The 22,609-nt window shown below is 43.9% G+C and overlaps 1 protein-coding gene across 2 annotated transcripts; it reads right to left on the reverse strand.

Moving 5' to 3' along the window:
* Positions 1–11,927: 11,927 nt before the first annotated feature.
* VMA21 (vacuolar ATPase assembly factor VMA21) lies at positions 11,928–20,652 on the reverse strand. 2 transcript variants are annotated; one of them, XM_075941104.2, is made up of 4 exons: positions 20,537–20,640; positions 17,330–17,444; positions 16,971–17,080; positions 11,928–14,240 (listed from the first exon to the last, which is right to left on the reverse strand). In XM_075941104.2, the coding sequence occupies exons 2-4, from the start codon at positions 17,386–17,388 to the stop codon at positions 14,098–14,100; spliced, it is 312 nt and encodes a 103-aa protein (XP_075797219.2). In that variant the 5' UTR covers positions 17,389–17,444; positions 20,537–20,640; the 3' UTR covers positions 11,928–14,097. The 2 variants fall into 2 exon arrangements, with proteins under 2 accessions (XP_075797219.2, XP_075797220.1); XM_075941105.2 differs by lacking the exon at positions 17,330–17,444 and having other exon boundaries at positions 20,537–20,652.
* Positions 20,653–22,609: the final 1,957 nt, after the last annotated feature.

A 22,609-nucleotide genomic window follows, 5' to 3' on the forward strand; every position in this document is an offset into this window, starting at 1 on the left:
ACACACATTGCTAGCAGAAATTTAATTAAGCTTTCCTTCTAAGCCACATATGCACTAAGTGAATTTATGTAAACAGTGACTGATTTTTTTTTCAGTTAAACTCTGAACAGCATGTATCCCGTTGTTAATTATAAAGGAACTGGTTTAACTGCTAGCAATTATAAAAGTTAACACTGAAGCTACCAGTGAAAACAGATGCTACTACTGTTTCATTTTAAGTTTAAAATAAATAAGGCCACTGTCTTGATTGATTTTGCAAAGGCCTTAAGCTAGGAAGTCATAGACATATCTTTTTCAAAATTTCCCTAGGCATTAATTTCCCAAATGAAATTAATGGGGAGCAGGTTTAAAACGAATAAAAGAAAGTTCTTCTTCACACAGCGTGTAGTCAACCTGTGGAACTCCTTGCCAGAGGAGGCTGTGAAGGCTAGGACTGTAATAGTGTTTAAAGAGAAGCTAGATAATTTCATGGAGGTTAGGTCCATAAAAGGCTATTAGCCAGGGGATAAAATGGTGTTCTTGGCCTCTGTTTGTCAGAGGCTGGAGAGGGATGGCAGGAGACAAATCGCTTGATCATTGTCTTCGGTCCACCCTCTCTGGGGCACCTGGTGCTGGCCACTGTCGGCAGACAGGATACTGGGCTAGATGGACCTTTGGTCTGACCCAGTACGGCCGTTCTTATGTTCATTGGATTCATTTCCATGTTCTTCCTTATGCCAATATGCAATACACAGTCATGCAAATATTCTACACACATATGCTTCCAAATAAAACAACTCTACATAGGACTCACACTTAGAGATTTAAACTAACTAACTAAGGCTGGCTAACATGGCCAATATTTGGAACATTATGCCGGCGACTGATTTTCATTTTTATCCTTTTCCAGGGGAAATGGCGGAGGGAATTGGGAAAAATATCATACCACCGACTACTTGCATTCAATCTGTACCAGGATGAACAGTTTGCATAACTATCAGGATGAGTTAATCAAAACCCCCTCACCTATAATACAAGTATTCCCTGTAAGCTAGGTGCTTGTGCAGCCACTCAGGAGAGATTTCGATGCCACCCCACTGATTAGCAGAGCGCCCCCAGCTCGGTTTTTTGTTTCACTTTTGCACATGCCTTGATCCACATAAAAACTGATTCTGAACATGGATGGAAAAGATTAGAGGGAATATTGGTTGTGAAGCCCAGGAGCTTGGACGGAGTAAACTTTTGCTAAGTAAATGCAGGGGGAAGAAAATTGAAATTGAGAACAGACAACAGAGAAGCAGAGATAAAAACTAGATAGCCAAGCAGGAGCTGGTGAGCACAGTGTGACCCTTGAGGGGGGGCAAGGGGGAAGAGATTCTGGGCTTGTTGGGGGACAGAGGCTTAGAGCTACAATCTCAGAAACGTCCTTTGTGCTTAGTTTCGCCCGCGTATGAGACTAAGGACTTCGTATTTTCCTTGTGAATGAACAAAAGTGCAGTGAACATATCAGACTCCATCGATTTCTATTCCCAGAGGGCACGTCCCCAGCACCCTGGATTAACGAGAGACAATATCTGCTGTGATTAGCGATCACTTATTTTTGCCTTCCCTCCCAGCGTGTTACAGCTTCTCGATGCATCATGTCTTAGATCAGGGGTGGGGAACTTTTTTTGGGTCGGAGGCCACTGACCCACAGAAAAATCAGGTGGGGGATCAGGGGTTATGGGGGGAGGCAGGAGAATGGGGGGGGGGCTGGAATGCCTGTGCAGTCTCCCCAATGCTGGGGGAGGCCCTAAGCCTCAGGGGCTGGATCCAGGCAACCTATGGGCGGCATCGAGTCCCTGGGGCTTAGGTTCCTCACCCCTCTCTTAGACCCTGAAAACATTTCAAGGCTACTCCTGTGCTCACCGTGAAACATGCCCACCAGAGGTCCCCAAAGAGTGGGGGATAGAGAGTTCTGTTCAGGGGGGCAGGGGCCAACCTACATGTGTGGGAAGGGAACACCATCTGCCTCCACTTCCATGTCCCCAGTGCCCAATGGTGGCCCGGGCCTTGGCTTCGCTTCCAGCCCCCGTGCAAACAGGAGTAAGGAGGGGTACCATCCTGGGACGTCTGGGGACCCTGCTGTACACATTCACCCTTTTGGGGTCTTAGATTATAAGCTTTTAAGGGTACAGTCATCTTGGACATGCACTCAGCTCTAAGCGCACCGGAGACCCAAATTTCAGTTGGAGCACAGGGCAGGGCAAGGTTACTGCCGCTGTAAGAAGAACAGATGGAGCTAAGACACTGAGGCCGGAGTAGTGATAGCCAGACAGGTCTTTGTAATCTTAAAGTCAATTGGGAGAGATAGAAACCATCAAAATTCAGCGCCACTGTAGCATCTTATTGTAGCTCAAGTAAAGAATAAACAGATCAGTGTTTGTCATGGTATCTGCCTGGAAAGTCACCTAAGCTGTACTTTTCAAAAATAGATGGGGTTAATTGCAGGCATTAGCTGAACGAATGAATGCAGAGCGTCTACGGAAGACAGGCTCCAGCAAAAGTTTGAATCTCAAGAAAACAAGATCAAGTGTTGACTCCATCGGTAATCCAATAGGTAGTTGACAAAAACAGGAGTTAATCCAGCAACACACAAAAGCTCGAAGGCGGTTATGTACAGTTTAAACAACCCACAATTCACTTTCAAGGAGAATTTGTTTCTGTGCTCAGTCACTGTCTTCATTGTTGTTTTGCTGGCACATTATCAAGATAAAGGTCACATTTCTGATGTGTTCTCTTCTGACAGAAGTGCAGGTGAGTCACAGAATGAAAACAGTACTTAACCGCTGTTATCGTCTTATTGTCGTAAAGTTACACGTTTCAGAGAGTTTCTCCACTCAAAACAGTCAAGAAAACAATGATATTAGACCGGCCTCAACTGGTAATAGGCTGACTTCAATAGTAATTTTGACATCTGATAGTGAGGATTTGTCAAAGGCAGCTCTTCATGAACATGCAGGGCACATCTAGACTACATGGGAGACTGCGGCAGTCGATCTTCTGGGGTTTGATTTAGTGGGTGTAGCATAGACTCACTAGTTCAGGGGTGGGGAACCTTTTTTGTGTTTGGGGCCGCTGACCCACAGAAAAATCAGTCGGGGGCCGCACACAAGTGAGAAGCGGAACCAAAACCCCCAAAACAAAAAACCAAAACCCAAACCCCAAGCCCTCAGTGATGCGGCCCCCGACTGAGAAGGAGAAAGACTCTCCCCCCATTCCTCTCTCACACCGGAGTTTAAGGAGCCCCAGGCTAATATATTTTGTGTGCTCCAGTCCTGCAGGCTCCTCAATGGTGGGTGTAGATGCTGAGCCTAGGGGGCCAGATCTAGGCAAACTAAGGCCCACATGTGGCCCCCGGTCCTTAGGTTCCACACCCCTGTACTAGACTGAACTCAAAGGGCATCCCCGTTGGCGCTGGTACTCCTATTCCTAATCCTTGTGAGGAGTAAGGGAAGCCAATGGGAGCATTCGTGCTCCTAAACCTCCTTCTGGGTCGATGGGGATTTAAGATACGTCGACTCTAGCTACGTAATTTACATAGCTGAAGTTGTGTATCTTACTTCAATCTTCCCATAGAGGGAAGGCCATAGAGTTTACAATAGTAAAGTTTTAGCAAGACTCCAAGTTTCTGTACCACAGAGTTAAGATGTTACAATATTTAGCAGCTATTGTAAGTTTAGTCTGGAGGACAACATTTTTGCTTCTTCCAAGTGACTTTAAGCATTACAATGGAACATCTGGCTATCACTACTCTGGCTGCAGTGTCTTTCTTCCATCTGTTGTATGTGCAATGCTACCAAGATGTGTGAAATATCAGACCTCTTTGATGTCAGGACTAGAATGTGTTCTTGGTGTTTCTTGTGTTGATTCTCATGGTTTTAGTTCTCAGAGCTGATTTTCAATCCTACTCATTGTGCATAAGCCTGGAGATTGTTCTGGCATGCATGTCTCTGGTTATGGGATCGCAAGCTGACAACATCTGCAAAGTCAAGGTCTTCTAACTTATACATGAAAAAGAATTGTATACCTCTTGGCCGTTCCGTGATCATGCTTTCATTGCCTCATCCACTACAAGTAAAGAAATCCTGCTTGATTCTAGTCCTGACATCTTTGGCTGATGCCTATAGTAACCTACAATGACCTAATCAATTAGTTATTACTACTTGTATCATTTTCATAGAAGCCCTGAATAATGTTAAATTCCAGAGAGATTGCATAACAGCACAGTCACTTCCATATACTTGTTCTATCCTCTTTATTGAAGGCTTTTTGGGAATCTATAAAACTCATAGAAAGTGGTGACTGTCATTTGATTGATAGTTCTAAGATGACACACAGGGTACTATTTGATCTATATAGGAATTTTCCTATTTGAACTATGCCTGTTCTTGTAAAAACATTCATCTAGTGGTTTCTTTCTTCTAACATGTAAATACCTTACTTGGGATGGATAGAAATGGAATGACCCTCCAATTTTTACACTGAGGTCTCGTTCATTAGGAAGTAGCAATATAGGACCCATTTCCCACTTGATTTTGGATGGCTTCATTGTTAAGGTGTCCTAGGTTTCTTGAGATGTTTGGTTTTTTTCTTCTCCCCTCTACACAGCCATTTAATGTTGTTGTATAGAGTCTTCATATTCTGGGCTGCAGCAGTCTGTGCAGTTGATACCATTTTGCCTATAAAGTCTCACTGGCCTTTCCTAGAATTCTTTTTAGTCTTTGTTCTTTATGACATTCTTCCTGGAGCTGCTGTTTCTGAGCTCTTGTTCTTGCTTGATTTAGTTTCAAGTGTTGATTTTTCTATTTTCTGCCACGTATCCTCAAATAACCTCCCATTGTGACGTTTCTTCCTGTAACCGAGTACTTCGTTAAACGTATTAGTTCCTTTACCTCTCCGTTTCTCAAACTGTGGTCCTGACCCCTTGGGGGAGGGTCGCGAGCAACTTAGAGGGGGGTTGCGGTGTCACACAGTTTGAGAACCCCTGCTTTATCTTTTTCCACTTGTCTTCTGTTCAATCATCTTCATGCACCCGACGTGTATGTGGTAGAGGAAATCTAAACTCTCAGGCTGTCAGTTTTAGCTTGGTGATGTTATAGCATGTTATCTCTGTTGTTCAATTCTACTTCGTTCTTATATTTGCAATGTAACTGCCACTAGTACATGGCCCATTCCCACATCTGCCTCATTCCTGTTACGTACATCTTCTAAAGTTTCATAAGCATCAATCTGTAGCGTGACCAGTTTACTTCATTGTTCTGTGATCTAGCAACTTCTAAGTTACCTGAAGGGGTAGTAGCACTAATCTAATATTGATCATCAGTTATGGAGGAAGGGGTCAAGCTTATCAAGTTATAGGGAGGCGATTTACTTTAGAAATGATTGACACTTCCTCAACCATGAGGGAAGCAGCAGACCCTCAACTTATACCCTTTTATAGAAGTCATTATTGTATTTATAAAAGTATTCTCTTTCCAGGTTACTCATTGAAGGGCAAACTCTTTGAGGCAAGGAATCAGTTCTTCTTTCGATATTGTACCAAACCTAGAACAACGAGGTCCTGATTCCATGTGGAATCACTGTGCACTGCCATTAAACAAAAAATACCTCCCTTTATGCTTATGAAAGTCTCAATAGCACCAGCGGAAGCGGGCCTGCATGTGGAAATCAGACTAGACCAACGAATAGCAACCTATCAATTCCATCTGTCACCATAGCACCGTCTTGATTTTGGCAATAAGCTTGATCAACAAGGTTCCTGGCACCTTTTCCTAGAGAGTTCACTCTAGGCCCAGGCTTAAGCCCTGAACGGGGACAGACAGGAAAGGCTCTGCTGAGGCAGCGGTAGCGTTGGGTTTCATCTTCCTAAGGTCAGGAAATTCATTCTGCCTTTTTGGAGGGCCTGAGGTGTAACTGAGGGAGAGGGGAAGGATCTGCAATTTTCTGTCAATTTAGATGAATGTTCAACATGGATGGACTTGTATGTCTAAAAATTGGTTATACAGGCAGTCCCCGGGTTACGTACAAGATAGGGACTGTAGGTTTGTTCTTAAGTTGAATTTGTATGTAAGTCGGAACTGGTACATATTGTAGGGGAAACTCTAGCCAAACATTTCTCCAGAGCTCAGTTTTATTCTCCCACACCTCACTTCCCTCAGTCCTTTATTCTCAAGCTGAGGTGTCTGATGAGAAAAGCTGCTCCGCGTCTCCCTGGTCTGCTGGGGGGGTGGGGGGGGGGGAGATGCGAGCTCCGCGTCTCCCTGGTCTGCTGGGGGGAGGGGGGGGCGCGCTAGCTCCGCGTCTCCCTGGTCTGCTGGGGGGAAGCAGCTAGTGCGGGGTTGCCTCACCCCGTTTGTAAGTAGGGATCCAATGTAAGTCGGATCCATGTAACCCGGGGACTGCCTGTATACGTTGGCTCCCTGAGAGCCATGAAGAAACCATGGCTAGCAGTAGAGATACGAGGTGGCACCTTGGGCCCAAGACTACACCTAGCTTAGATGGCACAGTGCCGATCAGAGCTGTTTGTTTGTTCTTTGTAACGTCTCCACTTGTATAATTCTCACCCATAAATCAGCTTCATTTGAACTGTTTTAATTAATAAAAACCACACTCTTATTGCCTAAGCCTCTGGGGCATCTACATTAACACACCTATTAAAATGCATCATGCCCTGTGCCAACTGGCTGGAACAAGAACTCCGTATTTAGTGCTACTCAGAGCCATGGTTAAAACCAGAGCAGCAAGAACCTCAACCTACCACCAGAGCAGGATTAAAAATAAAGGACACATTTTACGTTCAAGCCATTGAAAGCTGCTGACTCGGAAAACAGCATAAACACCTAATCTAAGACCATTATAAGGAGATCGAAGACAAACAATCTCAGAAGCCTATGCAGGCCAGAAACCAGGAAGCTTAAGATATGACAAAAGTGAGAACAAAAAGGAAGAGACTTTCTTAGGAAAGGCTTTAATGACTGCTCACCTGAAGGATGCCAGCATCCTGTGCTCCCTACAATGGTATCAATTTCCACCACATCTATAGATCTACTCCAGTTTCTGAGCTATGAGAGCCTGCAGGTAAGGTAGCATTCTTGCCTCCACCTTTCACACTCAAACCGCAGCCAGGACACCCTCACACCACAAAGCTTCCCTACCCGCCAAAAATGGAAGGCTACTGCATCTCCATCCCCACGGCAAGGAAGCAGATTGAATGTTCCTTGAGCATTACTCCTGGAAATAAAACCACCTTCCTCCTCTACGCCCAACCAATGTCATTCTAAGGGACCAGTAAGAACCAGATCTCTAGGGCTTCATCTTTATATAATGGCTCCATCTACACTGTAGCCTTCTTGCCGAAAAGCGCATGCAAATGAAGCGCAGAGTGAAATATTGCCGCACTTCATTTGCATAATTAATTAGCAGCCACTTTCGCACAAGAAGCTTTTGAGCAAAAAAGGAGCTGTATAGACAGCTCCTTTCTGTGCAAAAATCCTCTCTTGTGCAAGAGCTGTTCTTCCTCGGTTTTTCAGCACCACTGTGGTCCATTTATCTGGCTTCAGTCCTCTCCTAGCTTCCCCCACGGACAGCAGCACACGCCACCAGCCATTCATGAAATTAGAACAGGATCATGTTAACTGACAGACACAAAGGGATTAATTTGGACCCCAGCACTATGCAATAATCTCCTTGTGAGCACCATTTAAGCCCAATTTAGCCTTCACTAATGGTGGCCCCTGAAGTGTCAATAGAGATTAAGAGGCAATCATTAACTTAAAACTGAGAACGTTGATTTTATGTCAGGAAGTACTAGATCAGAGACAATGCGGACTAAACAAAATCCCAGCTGCTCTGTGGGATTTTATGCATCTACCTCAGCCGCTCGATTCCCCCCTTAGAGATGTATAATTGAAATACCATAGGAAAAGCTACTCCACCTGGTTCTGTGTGCCCTTATGCAACCAATAACAGAGCACACAAATGCCTGCTGCAATCATACACAAAGATGCTGAGCTGTGACTGTTTTTGCTTACAGATTTACAGAGTTTTACACATATAGGCTATGTCTACACTGGTGGCTTCTTGTGCAAGAACATCTTCCCTTGTCCAAGAATTCTTGTGCAAGAAAACGTCCACACTGCCACGTGCAAGATGTGCTTTTGTGCAAGAGCATCCATGGCAGTGTGGACGTTCTCTTGCGCAAGAAAGCTCTGATGGCCCTTTTAGCCATAGGGCTTTCTTGTGCAAGAAATCCCTGCCCAGCGACCACACTGCCCTCTTGCGCAAGAGGGCGTACACCTGTTAAAGAGCGTAGCTCTTGTGCAAGAAGCCCTCTCTTACCATGCTATACTGTAAATTTCCTTGCACAAGAGCAGGCAGGCAGTGTGGATGCTCTGCAGATTCTTGTGCAAGCACGGCTGTACTTGTGCAAGAAGCCGTGAGTGTAGACATAGCCATAGGCTATGTTTACACTAGCCAGTTCTTGTGCAAGAATTATGCAAAGGGTGCAAGAATTATGCAAATGAGGCTAAGTGTGGAATATTGCTGAGCCTCATTTGCATACCTAATGAGCCACCATTTGTGTGGAAGAGGCTTTTGTGCCAGAAGGAGCTGTCTACACCGCCCCTTCTTGCGCAAAAAAAAAAAACAAACCCTCTTGCACAATGCCGTTCCTGAAAAATAAGCAGCAGAAAGACATTCCCAAACTACATAGCTTCCCAACACTACATAGGTCCACACTGAAGGCCCTCAGAAAAGACCCTTTGCATCATAGAGCGGCACTGGAATCAGCAATGTCCCTTCTGCAAGACTTTGAAGAGTACCCTAACTCATTGGGGCTATGTCTAGACTGCAGGCTTCTTTCGGAAGAAGTTTTTCTGGAAGTGATCTTCCAAAAAAATTTCTTCCAAGAGAGCATCAACACAGCAAAAGTGCATCTGCTTTTTCGAAAGATAGCGTCCATTCAGCGTAGATGCTCTCTCACATTTAAGCTGTGATTACAATGGATGGAGTGGCCACCAGGGGTGTCTGCTTTTTCCTCTTTCCTCTTCCTTTGAAAGAGCTCCCTCTTCCCCATCCACACATGCCTTTTTTTTTTTTAAAGAGCTTTCAGAAAAAGGCTTCTTCCTCATAGAAAGAGATTTACCTATGTCAGAAAACCCCCCTCTGTTCTTTTGATAGAACGTGACTGCACTGTGGATGTGAGGTTCTGACAGAAAAACTGCCTTTTTCCAGAAAAATCTCTGCAGTGTAGACATACTCTGGATGTGCCAAATATAGCTTAAACCAAATATAGCTGTCACGATGCCAGTTACTCCAAACATCCCAGCAGCTGGCCAAGTGAGAAATATACAATTTTCTGTTTTCTAGACAATGGAGCATGCGCACGCAAGACAGAATATTGGATGGAAAAATCTGCCATCCCATCAGTCACTCTGCTAGTGCAGTATGACAAACTGAAGATTGCTTATTGAGTCTTGTACTATAGGAACTATGAGGGTGAGATAATATTTATTGGACCAACCTGTATTGTTGCATAAGGCAAACTTTCCAGCTTACAGAGGGCGTACACAGAATTCTCCTTCAAATGTTACTTCACCACCTTCTATCTCCAAGACCAATTCTGCTATACTGCTCATGTCATTTTAATTCGTTTTCAGCAGTTTCAAATAAAATACATGTTATATACCCTCCATCCTTCCAGCCAAACATTAAATTAAATGTTTTACATGTTTTATTCAACTTCAGTGTACCTAGACTGTGCTGCTCCCATATTAAAGCTTAATTACATCAGCCACTTAGGATCTGACAGATGAGGGAGAGAACAAATCTAAGAACAATGCCCTCTGATAAACCCAAAATATTGACATCGTCCTGTGTACATTTTACATTAAACTTTTCGCAGTTCATGGTCTAAACTACATAAGAGCTACGTCTACACTGGCCCCTTTTCCGGAAGGGGCATGTTAATTTCAGAAGCCGTAATAGGGAAATCCGCGGCTTGAATAAGATCCTCCGGAAAAGGGCTTTTTTTCCGGAGGATCGGGGCCAGTGTAGACGCTCTTTTCCGGCTTTTTTAAAAGCCGGAAAAAAGTGGCGGACATTTTTATTTAAATGCCGCGGGGGATATTTAAATCCCCCGCGGATTTCCCTATTACGGCTTCTGAAATTAACATGCCCCTTCCGGAAAAGGGGCCAGTGTAGACGTAGCCGAAGTGTCTTGCATTCCAATTAAGCTTGCTTATTCAACTTGTGTGCCTCATACACATCTACAACCATTATAAAAAGGAAAGTTCAGATGAAAACACAGGCTGTGCAGAACAAATTCCTCTATTTAATAATTTTGGAAAGTCCTGGGGTTTTTGACTCCACAATTCCTAACTGCATCAATGAACCACATAGCTAGTATTTTGAAAATTTAGGAATACCACTTGCTTTAAAAAGATACCTATTCACGCTATTTAATCAGCTTTCATTTACCCGCCCTTGATGGTCAAACCAAATTTTAAGAAACATGGGATAAATCTATCCTGAAAATGGGACAGATGAGTATTCGAACAGTTTACAGTCACTGAACTGTTTTAGTAACATCTGCCTTGTTACCAACAATTGTTCAAAACTCTGTACTTTTAAGTACTAAAAACCATTGAGCTATATATTTTAGAAATATGTGTCTGTCCATCCATGAGTCTCTTTGTTCAAGCACTCCTCCTAAATGGAAGAGCTAGGGCACCAAATTTGGTATGGAGCTCTTATTATAACCTGAAAAGCAAGTTATAATAAGAAAAGCAAGGTCAGGGTTTGGCTCTGCTAGCTTAATGGTATGAGTGCGGAATGTGATGGTTTTGTATCAAACAGAAAGGAAGGGGTATGAGAGCAGGGACAGTTATACTCACCCATGATCACAGGCAGCAGCAAGGGCCTCAGCAAGCAGCCATGGGGTTGGCAGCATCCGCCACCCCAGCCTGCCTTTTGCCCCTTCCCAGCTTCTAGCAAAAACAGACTATGGTCAACCATCTCTGGTCATCCTGGCTAACAGCCATTGATCGAGCTATCTTCCATAAACCTGCCTCATTCTTTTTAAAACTAGGGATGTTAAAATGTGTGTAAGAAGTGGGTCTCAAGGAGTGAGTTTTGCCCCCGAAAGTTCATGATACTATATTTTGGTAAGTCTCTAAGGTGCCACAGGACTACTCATTCTTTTTAAAGCAAAGATGTTGTGCTTAGGAGGAAATAAAAATTTCTTGTCGTCAATAGAATAATCTCACATTTTCACCTTTAATAGTTGAGACATTTAAGCAATGGTCCTCTCTAACCTTTCAGTACATCTACTTTGAGAGTCACCAAGGGTGTATCTAGACAACGCGGAATGGTCAAAAGAGGATATGGAAATTCCGTGGGAATTTGCATATCTTCTTCCAATCGCACTTTCAAAAACAGAACTTTCGCAAGTGAAAGTAATTAAGACGCGGATTTTTGGTGAACTGCCCCCTTCGTCAAAAAGCTGCTTTTCCTCAAAAAAGGAGGTTTATGCGGCTTTTCGACAAAGGGAGGGGGGGAGATTAGACGAAAAAGCCGTGTCTTAATTACTTAATTCCCGTGGAATTTGTATATCTTCTTTCGACCATTCCCTATAGTCTAGATGAGCCCATGGTAAGTAATTATCTCAAGGAAATGTCATTGTAGGGTCTAGTAATCCCCTGACATTTAGCACAAATAAACAGTCTCACAATAACATGGTATACATTAATGAAGCACAGATATTACAAATGAAATAGTGAATTCTTTATGTTGCTGTAGCTAATCTGTTCATTATAAGTCTTGTTACTACGTGCACAACATTAGAATGATGATGATTTAGAAGTAATTCAACTGAAGTATTTACGTTTACAGAGCCTCGATACTGGAACTCAGTGAATGATAATTGTTTATTAAAGGGCTCTTATACAACATAGAATATACATATTGAGGAATAGGAATCACTCAGAATGGCTTCTTACAAAATAAGTCTACATTTCAAACAACTAAAGCACCATTCTCTAGTGGGCCAGTAGCAATCTAACACTGGGCTTCCAGATTGGAGAAGTTAATGTTTCAGACATGAAATGTAAAGCTTGATCTGTGCTAATCTGAAGTGAACATGCAGCAGCACGCTTCATTTTTAGTGCCTGCCCCTGAATGTTAGTACACAGAGATGGGTCACAGTTTATCTTAACACACTCCTGTGCTACTGTGCAAATAAGCACAAGTATCTGATTTATCATATTCATGGCCATGTTCTGCAGACTACAAGTGAGTGTAAAACAATCTACTTCCCACAACAATAAATGGTTCCTTTGGAACTATAATATAATACAAGTGAAACAGGCAAAACAAAAACAAAAATCACAAAATAATTTAAAAATAACTGAAGGTAAAAAATGCTACGCATTGGAAAATTCTGCTCCACGCAGGTAAAAGAAACCACTTAGCTTATTAAAAAAAAAAAAGCAGAACAAAACTCAGAATAACGATCTGTGAGAACAATTTCATCCTGATGTCAATTTGGGTAGAGACCCTTTCCTTTCAAGAGAATAAAAAATTAGAATTAATTTATTTCATGATTCCACAAAATATGCGAAGTGGATATTTGTCATGGAAGAAGTAGTGATGATAAAGCCACCACCATTACATTTTGTTTAATAGTAGACAAAAGTTTTAACATTATCACCTTGTCTCCCCTTAAATATCATTTGCTCCTCCAGCACATCTTCCAAACCCCTTCCATAATGTATTTTGCCTATGATCGCACTGTAAGAAATATCCAACACTTTCAAGTAGTGGTGGAAGGTGGCTGAAAGCGCAAATTGTTTAGGTGCAACTTAGTATTTCCGTTTAAAGAAAATAAAGCACAGTTCTGCTTTGCATCAAAAATATAAGGTGGTATGAATGCAAGTATGAGCAGGTCAGTACTATTTTCATATCTTTAGAAGATGTCCTGTGGCAGCTGGGAGAAAAGTCAATACAATGATGCAGCAAGCCAACATTAAAATAAAAAAAATTCTAAAAATTGTAAATAGAAGACACTGACTGAATTTTCTGACCACTTTGCTACACTCCCACAACATTATTCCCTTTCTAGGAGATTTATTGCACTTCTTGGGAGGTTACACTCATCCATTCTGTCTCAAGATTGAAGGACACCAACCCAGCTGCAGCATAACCCCTCAGAAATGCATTGCCCATAGCTTGATGAAGTAGTAAGATACCACACTACATGGTTCTTTGTAGTTTATTCAGTAACTTTTTCTGGAAATGAATAGTAGGAGTCAGATCATGTTTTGATGCAAACCAATGATTTTCAGTGAACCTGAGATGTTACTACTTGATAGTGAAACTTTAAGAATACATCCTCTCTTTTGTTGTTCTGATAGCTCACAATTCCCATAAACATTTTAACCACCACTCTCCAGGATGCAAGACCTTTTGCTCAAGAATTCCCTTTCAGGATTATTTAAAAAAAAAACAATCCCTGGCTGTTCTTCCACCAAAAATGTAAACTGTATGCTCTACTACCATGACTGAGTAGCACAAAGTAATGGTCAATATGATTCCATGATCTTAAAACTGCACATCCACCCAGATGAAGTGGGAATCAAATCAAATCTGTTTCAGTTCTACTACGTTGCTCATTCTTTTTATAGGTAACTTCACATTAGGAATACATAATTTTGCTTCATGACTGACCATAGTTGTTTCTCAATTTCTTTGTCTTGTTACAGCAGATCAGAACTGTAAAGAGATCCCACACTTGTTGTATACATACAATACACACATTCCTTTGTCACTCCACTCGTTTCAGGTGAAGGCCTCTTCCACTGTGCCAAGTAGCAGCTGATTAAAATTACAAATGTTCACTATTAACAAATTATTAGTATTCAGATGACATGGCACAAAAATCTTGAACTATTCACATACAGGCCTTCAGAGCCCAGAGACATTCCCTTCTACTTTGTATGTGTACACAGCACAAGAATGTTTTTCATTCCACCCACAAATATCCAGTCTTCAGGCTGTAGATACCAAACAGCGATGCTTTCTTTAATCCTGCTTGCCTTCACGCCACTGTCGAGACCCTTCATTCCAAGCTACATAGACAAAGAGAGCAAGTACCACATGAACAGTAACTACAGCGACGATGGCAGCATAAAAATAGCTGTCTCTGTTGGACATTCCCAAGGTACCTGAGAAGACAGACAAAAAGAGACCCTCTAAATGTAAGAGAATTCTAAGTGTTTCTACTGTGACAGAACATCAAGTTGCAATTGTTTAAAGAGGCCCAATTTATTGCATGTTTATTATTTCTACATATCAAAGGTAAGAGACAGAAAGACAATAGGTCAGTTAATACCAAGACTTCACTACTATATTATAATTGGGATACATATAATGAAAACTGCTTGTTAACTGACACCTCAAAGAAAAAAGGTAACTTTTGGAAATGCAGCATTTTATATCTTTAAAATGTTCTACAAATATTCTTCTGTCTTCCTAGAATCATAAAAATCATAGAAGACTACGGTTGGAAGAGACCATAGCCGATCATCAAGTCTAACACCATCTTCAAAGCCGGACCAACCCAAACTAAACCATCCCAGCCAGGCCTTTGTCAAGCCAGGACTTAAAAACCTCTAGGGATGGAGATTCCACCACCTCTCCAGTGCTTCACCACCACCTCTTTCCAACCCACTCCAGTGCTTCACCATCCTTCCAGTGAAGTAGTTTTCCCTAATATCCAACCTAAACCTCTCCCACTGCAACCTGAGATCATTGCTTCTTGTTCTATCATCTGCCACCACTGAGAATAGCCTGGCTATCCTCTCTGGAACCTCCCTTCAAGTAGGCTGCTATCAAATCCCCCCCATTCTTCTCTTCTGCTGATTAAATAAGCCCCAATTTCCTCAGCCTCTCCTCATAAATCATGTGCCTCAGCACCCGAATAATTGTTGTTGCCCTTAGCTAGACTCTCTAATTTGTCCACATCCTTTTCTGTAGTGGCAGGCCCAAAACAGGACAGACAAGTCTTCCTACATCAGACTTCAATGCTCAGTTGACAGGGGTGGTGTTCTTTTTTAATAATTGGGAAAAATAAGGATCAGGGGTTAAGATATTTGTCTGTGTCAGATTAATTGGCTATCGAAATTTTACATCCCTAATCGAATAGTCAATGCAATTTGCATCAACTATTCGATTAGTCGATAGGGCACCTCCACCTTTGAAGGGCTGTTGCTGTACTTCAAAAGGGAAAGGTGGTGCATGGAGCATAGGGCTAGCAGGGGACTCAAGCAGTCTCCCGCTGACCCCGTGCTCCCTGTGACATTTCAAAGCAGCAGTGACCGTGGTCTCCATGTGGTGTTGCCACTTTGAAATACTGCGGGGAGCCTGGCATCAGGCGCCATGTGGCATTTCAAAGAGGCAGTGCCACATGGAGCCTGGGACCAGCTGGGGACCCTGAGCTGCACGTGGCATTTCAAAGAGGCAGACACTGGGCTCCATGTGCTGCATGCAGCCCTGAAACGCTGCATGCAGCCCTGAAACGCTGCATGCAGCCCTGAAACGCTGCATGCAGCCCTGAAACGCTGCATGCAGCCCTGAAACGCTGCATGCAGCCCTGAAACGCTGCATGCAGCCCTGAAACGCTGCATGCAGCCCTGAAACGCTGCATGCAGCCCTGAAACGCTGCATGCAGCCCTGAAACGCTGCATGCAGCCCTGAAACGCTGCATGCAGCCCTGAAACGCTGCATGCAGCCCTGGCTGGGTGGGCGTGCTTTGAAGCACACTCTCCTTGTCCCCATCTCCCTTGCTGTCTCTTTCTGATAGAGGCAGCAAGGGGGGGGGGGGGAGAGAGGAAGACAAGAGGGGGAGGGGTGCACTAGTTGACCAGTCATTCACATCCCTAATGTCAGACAGAGTCAGTGGTACAGCTGTGATTAGAACTTGGGAGTTCCTGACTTACATGCTCAGGCCACTAGACAGGCAATGCTTCCTCATCAGAAGTACTGTATGTATCAGATAATACAAGGGAAACTAAATAAATGTTTTTCATCAAACAACAAGATTTAAGATACTCGAGCTATTTCCAGAATATTTTAGGCTTAAAAAGGAGTGATAAAGTGTCACTGTTAGTAGATCTTGTTATAACTAACAAAAGAGTCTTCGGCAAATTTAACATACCAAGAAAACAGGAAATCAAATAGTTTTTCCTGAATTTTTACTACTCCTCTAGCCTCAGCTTCAGACACTTGCAACTGTAAGGACCAAAGGGAACACTTTATTTTTCAGGAAGCCCTTAAACAGCCACATACTCATTAGCCCCTTGTTTATTAAGGAAGCTCTAATTTTGCCTTCAGAAAGACTTATGCAGAATCATGAAGTTCTGCCGGTTTGTCCATTTTCTCTTTTGCAGAATTAGAGAAAGGCTCTTGATTAGTTGTTAGCGATATAACAGAGCCCTGGTTCCACAGCACAACCTTCAGGAAGGTGGAGAAAATGAAATTCTTCAAACAATAGAATTCAAAATCTGAAGCACAGTGTTTGAATGGTGTTTTTAAATATAGCTGAGTATGTTTTTCAAGAAACAAAATCAGAGATGGGCTAGTGAAGGACAGAATTATTTCATTCTGAATGTCCCTTGTTGTTAAAAGAAAATTTTAACAGAACAATTTCCACACACATTACCACTGTAGCCTTCCAAGTATTCTCTACATAGCTGAAACTTAAGTCACTGAAATAAATTGGTTCTTGTTTACACCCAAAACCATGAATATCACAACCTTTAATGTTTCCTGACTCATATTCCAAGGGAGTTCTCTTTCTAATCCAATGCATTCAGTTTGTAAAAAGAAATGGATACTAGAGAACTGACAAAAAACTAGTATTTTAGATATGAGTCTTTGTTTAGCAACAGAATTACCTTCAAATACATAAACTTTTGAAGAGAAGTACAGCCCAATAGGCAATATGATCATCAGAGCTGTGAAGAACAGAAGTGTTCTTAGAGTTGATGTTAATGAGCCCTCATTTCTGAAATGAACAAGAACAGCTGTAACAATACAGAAAGTCGTGTAATATACCTGACAATGCATCAACTTTTCTTAAAGGGGAGAAATACAAACACAAAATACAAAATTAGTTTTAAAGAACTTTCTTAGCATTTGCTCTTTGGAAGATACCAAAAATTAAGCTTTATAGTTGGTATTTAATGGTCTTATTTTCAGAATTATTTCAGAGCCAAATTCTGCCATTAAACAGTTATGATAAGAAATATCTTACAGCAGTATTTCTAATGCTGGAGTCTGTGGATCCCAGAGAGATTCCTGAGAGCATTCCATGAGGGTCCAAGGGCCCCGCTGATCAACAACTCCTCCTCCTCACTGCATCCTGCATGCTAAAAGCCCAGTGGCATAGATAGGCTAAGGCAGGCTTTCTACCTGCCCTGGCTCCACGCAGCTCCTGGAAGCAGCTAGTAAGTCCCTGTAGCCCATGGGAGGGGGCTGATTCCACAGCTCCCATTGGCCAGGAGCTGTAGCTAAGGTGAGCTGTGAGGGCAGTGCCTGCAGGCAGGTGAAGCGCATGGAGAACCCTTGGTCCCCCCACCTAGAAGCTGCTGCCAGAGGGGCATGCCAGTCACTTTTGGGAGTCATTCAAGGTAAATGCTGCCTCGCCAAAGTCCGAAACCGAACCTCATTGCCCCCACTCAGAGTCTGAACCCCTGCCTGCCTCACTGAGGTGAAAGCACGGATGTAAAATTCCTTTTAATAAGTTAACTGATTAAACATTACATTTAACTGATCAAATGGGATCCCATGGGTGGGGAGCCTGACGCAAGCAGCCTCGCAGGGCACAGAGCCCAGCTGGAGCAATCCCTGCCCATGGCAGGCCATTGATGGGGGGGGGGATGGGAGCTGCTCCCAGGTGAAAGCAAGTGAGGGGGAGGAGAACAAAGGGGCGGGGGAAAATAGGGATTCCATGAATATTTTTAAATCAAAATGGGAGTTTTCAGATTGCTAAAGTTTGAAAACCACTGTCTTAAATTATTTTAGTACTAGCAAGTGAGGTCCGTGGTTGACCAGGCAAATTAATTTTATAGGAAAATTCAAGAAATTAAATATGTGCAATAGAACTTTTAATTAATATGCTTGCAAAAGGGAAGTAAAAGTACAGCTTTAAATGTGTAGGATTTCAACTTCAAACATTATTTTATTGAATAATTACCACACTTGTTAAAGCTTCCATTACAAAATAATTCAAATTAGTTACCGAAAGGGTGATTTGTAACAGTAAAAATGTTCTTTGCACTAAAATGACAGTTGAATAAGCAACTTGATTTTAATTGTTAGCAAATATTTTGTATGAACTCTAATCGTAATAGTCATGACTTTTTTCTGACAAAAAACAAAAAAAATTTAAACCTTTCATCCAGCATATTCCAGTGTAAAAAGTTCTGCATCCTGCTAATTTAAGTGGCAGAATTGTTTATGCAAAGTTTGGTATCTGTAAGTAACTGCAAAGTATGACTTTATTTTGCAAACAAATCCACAAACAAACAATCTCTTCAAAATATATAATATATGTATTCGTTTGTTTTTTTAAAGATCTGCTCAGCATCAAATTAAAAATAACACATTCCTATCAATTTTTTTTACTTGAAGCAGTAGACAAATTTGTTCATATTGCTGTGTATCACTTCCCCTTTTTATAGGGGTCTCTTCCACAAGCAGAGATGAGAAAAAAATGTAAGCCAGAAAAAATATGACTAAAGATCATAAAACTGACAAGGAGAGTTAGAGGCAAGTGTAGTACTTAAGAACTTTCACCACTAAACTGTCTAGAACTCAAATTCTATTATCCCAATAGCATTACCGTTCAACACTATTTTATAGTTTCAGTTGATTTAAATTCCGTTCACTAAACAGGATTGAACAAAAAGCCATGTCAATTTACTTTAGCTACAACAAATTCAAGTTACAATATAAAGTGAATATTATAGCTAAACCTCTTTGACTGGACTCTAGAATTATAGACCAATGTCAGAATCTCTCTGGTGAAGTTTGGTTACTACTCCAAAGTTAACACAGACTGCAAAAAACCAGTTACAGTATTAAGTATAATTTGGTCAATAAAAACAAGGAAAAGCATTCCCTTGATCAACTGCATTTGGTCTGTTGGGACAAGTTGAGGCCCTGCAGTCAAAACCAGTTTTAACTTGGTTTTGAATTTGCTTTTGATGGTTCTTTCTTATTTTGCTTGAGCTAAGTGTTTACCCCAAAACAAAATGATTTAACCACCCAAGGAATCTATGGGGCTACTTCCAAACACTAGAAGAATCAATGTCACTATGTCCTCACAGGGGGATCTTCATTTTGAAACATGAAGTTCTATCTCCTCAAGTAAGCTGAGCAAGGGATTTTTAGCACTTGCCCAGAGGTTTTCACTTGTAAACTTCCATATGGCTACAAAAAAAAAGTTTGTTTTCACAGAGAAAGCTTGACAACTGGGCTACATTTAAAATTTGTATCAGCATAAATTTGCTGGCACAGGGTGTTCATTTTTTTGCCAACAGGCTCATACCCGTAAAAGCTTCAGTGCTGATGCAATTGCACCTGTATGAAGACACTTTATACCACGGGGCTGCATCTAGACTGGCATGATGTTGCGGAAATACTTTTAATGGAAAAGTTTTTCCGTTAAAAGTATTTCCGCAAAAGCGTGCCTAGATTGGCACGGATGCTTTTGCACAAAAAGTGCTTTTGCGCAAAAGCATCCGTGGCCAGTCTAGATGCGATTTTGCAGAAGAAAGCCCCGATCACCATTTTAGCCATCGGGGCTTTTTTGCGCAAAACGGTTCTTCCCTCTCTATATTAGCCCTCTTGCACAAGAGGGCCTTTTCCCGAGCGGGAGCGTGAAAGTATTTGCGCAAGAAGCACTGATTTGGTACATTACAGTCAGGGCTCTTCCGCAAATTCAAGCAGCCAGTGTCTGCGCGAAAGCAGCTGCTGTGGCGCAAAAACTTGCCAGTCTAGACGCCCCCCCCCCCCCGGCTGTTTATTCTGATTTAGGAAACAAAATAAGCGAGGTGACACTGAAACGCCCCCAAACAGGGGCGCGTCGCTGTTTGCTTGGCAGAGCTCTGCGGGTGGGGGAGCCCCGGGCCGAGCTCGGAGCCGCGGGGGCGAAGAGCCGGGCCGGCCTGATGCATCCCCCGTGGGGGGGGGGGCGAGACTTTTCCGGGGGGGGCCCTGAGAGGAGCCCCCCGGTTTTCCCCGCCACGCAGCGGCCCGAGTCCCGGGGGGGGGGCTCTCAGCTCCCTCCAGCCCCCCCCCCCGAGTCGGCGCTCGAGGCCTGCCCCCCCCACCCCGCTCGTGGCGCCCCAAGCGCGGCCCCCCCCAACCCGGGACCACGGGCGGCCCGGTGCCGCAGGCCCCGCCCCGCAGGGACCCAGAACGGGGGGGAGGGGCGCCAACCCCCGCCCCCACTTACTGCCTGAGCTCCGGGGGCGCCGCTTTCTCGTAGCGCTCCATGGCAGCCACCGCCGCCGCGTTCCTCCGGCTCGCGCCGCGCGCGCCACTTCCGGTCAGCTGATTCCTCCCCCGCGACTTATCATGTGACCCGTCAGGCGCTGGGGCGGGCGTTCCAAGGGCGAGGCAAGCCCCGCCCCCCGGGAGGGAGGGAGCGACGCGGTCCGGGAACGTTCTGCGGCCCCTGCGCCGCCCAGCGCGCGCCCTGTTGCCCTGGCTGGGCTGCGCGTGCTGCTGCCCCGCGCCGCGTGGGAACGGGCAGGGGGCGGGTTTCTAGAGCCCCCACATGCAACACGCTCGTGCAATATTTTAAACTCCGCTGCGATGGGGCCCGACCCCCCCCCCCCAGGAAAGTCTGTACCCGGGGGTGGCACGTGCCTGCGAAGTGGCTTTTTTACCACTGCAAGGCTCAGTGTTGTGCTCCGAGGTCTGGCAGGCTTCTCCACTTTTTAAATTAACTAGCCTCTAAGCCAGGGGTGGGGAACCTTTTCTGAGTCAGGGGGACTGATCCACAGAAAAACCAGCCGGGAGGCTGCACACAAGTGAGAAACAGAAAAACGAAAGCGCCACGGCTACGTCGAGGCTACCTCCCTTTTTCGGAAAAGGGATGTAAATTAGACGTATGGCAATTGCTAATGAAGCGGGGATTTAAATCTCCCGTGCTCTCCCGTGCCGCTTTTTTTTGGCACGGAGCTTTGTCGGAGAAACGTGCCAGTCTAGACACTGATCTTTCGAAAAATAAAGCCTTTTCCGAATGATCTCTTATCCCTCATGAAAAGTTATCCCTTATCCTTCAAAGCTCCATGCTGAAAAAAAGCGGCAGCCATTTTTATGCTAATGAAGCATGGGAGAGTTAAATCCCCGCTTCATTAGCAATTGTGATACGTCTAATTTACATCCCTTTTACGAGAAAGGGAGGTAGTCTAGATGTAGCCCACTAGTCACGTGGCACCTGGACTGAAAAGGAGATGGACATTCCCCTCACACCAGAGCCTCTGGAAGCCCTGGCTAGTAGACTTTGTGTACTCCTACTCCGTGGTGGGGGTAGCTGGGGGGGGCTGGAGCACCAGCACGGGCTCCCCAATGCAGGGGGAGCCCTGAGGCGTAGGGAGCCAGATCCAGGCAAGTTGGGAGCTGCATCCGGACCCCAGGCTTGAAGTTCCCCACCCCTGCTCTAAGCAGAGCCACAGAACAGGGACAGGAAGAGGGAGGGAGGTGGACAGTAGGACCCAGTGGTGCCCCAAATTTTCTGGTGTCCTGTGTCGCTGCATATTCTGAATATGGGTCAGGATGGCCCTGCTCCCTTGACTCACTCTAGCAAAAGATTTAGCCCACGATTGGTATGTCAGGACACCTGAGGTAGCCCGAAATAGCTACCCCGCGTCTTTTGAACAAGTTCGCTATTTTGAAATAAAGCGGACGTGCTATTTTGTCATCCCTGTAAACCTCATTCTACGAGGAGTAAGGGGATGGCTTGAAATAGTGCTTTATTTCAAAATTTGATGTGTAGACAGCGCCAAATGACTAAATAGGCCATTTCAAAATAGTCGAAATAAGCTAGGCAATTTGCATAGCACAAATTGCGTATCTTATTTTGCGATTCGGGTGCTGTGAGGATGCACTCTTATGTATGCAGTGCTTATGTTTAGGATTTTCTATGCCCAAAGCGCATCCCAAACTAGAATTTAGCCTCTCTCTTTCCATGAGAGAAGGAAGTAGTGTTCCCATTTTACCATTGGAAAACTGGGATGCAGGGAGGTCTGTGGGGATGACTGAGCCAAAATCTGGCGAGGCATCCTGGGGCCTGTGCCTTTGCTCCCAGGGCGACGAGACGGCCTCTGTCAATCTACACTCATCCTGTGATCTAGCCTCCTGTATTGTACTGGTCGCATTACCCAAACATGCCTTCAGCAGTGCCCAGGTTCTGTCAGCCCTACAGCTGGCACATTTGGCTGAATATACATGCCTAAGGATTACAGATAATAGAATAACACAGAGAAGGCCCTTTACCAACACTCCCAGAGAAGTCTGTGTG

This window comes from Pelodiscus sinensis, chromosome 13 (genome assembly GCF_052426305.1).
Source record: "Pelodiscus sinensis isolate ZL-2025 chromosome 13, ASM5242630v1, whole genome shotgun sequence".
NCBI lineage: Eukaryota > Metazoa > Chordata > Testudines > Trionychidae > Pelodiscus > Pelodiscus sinensis.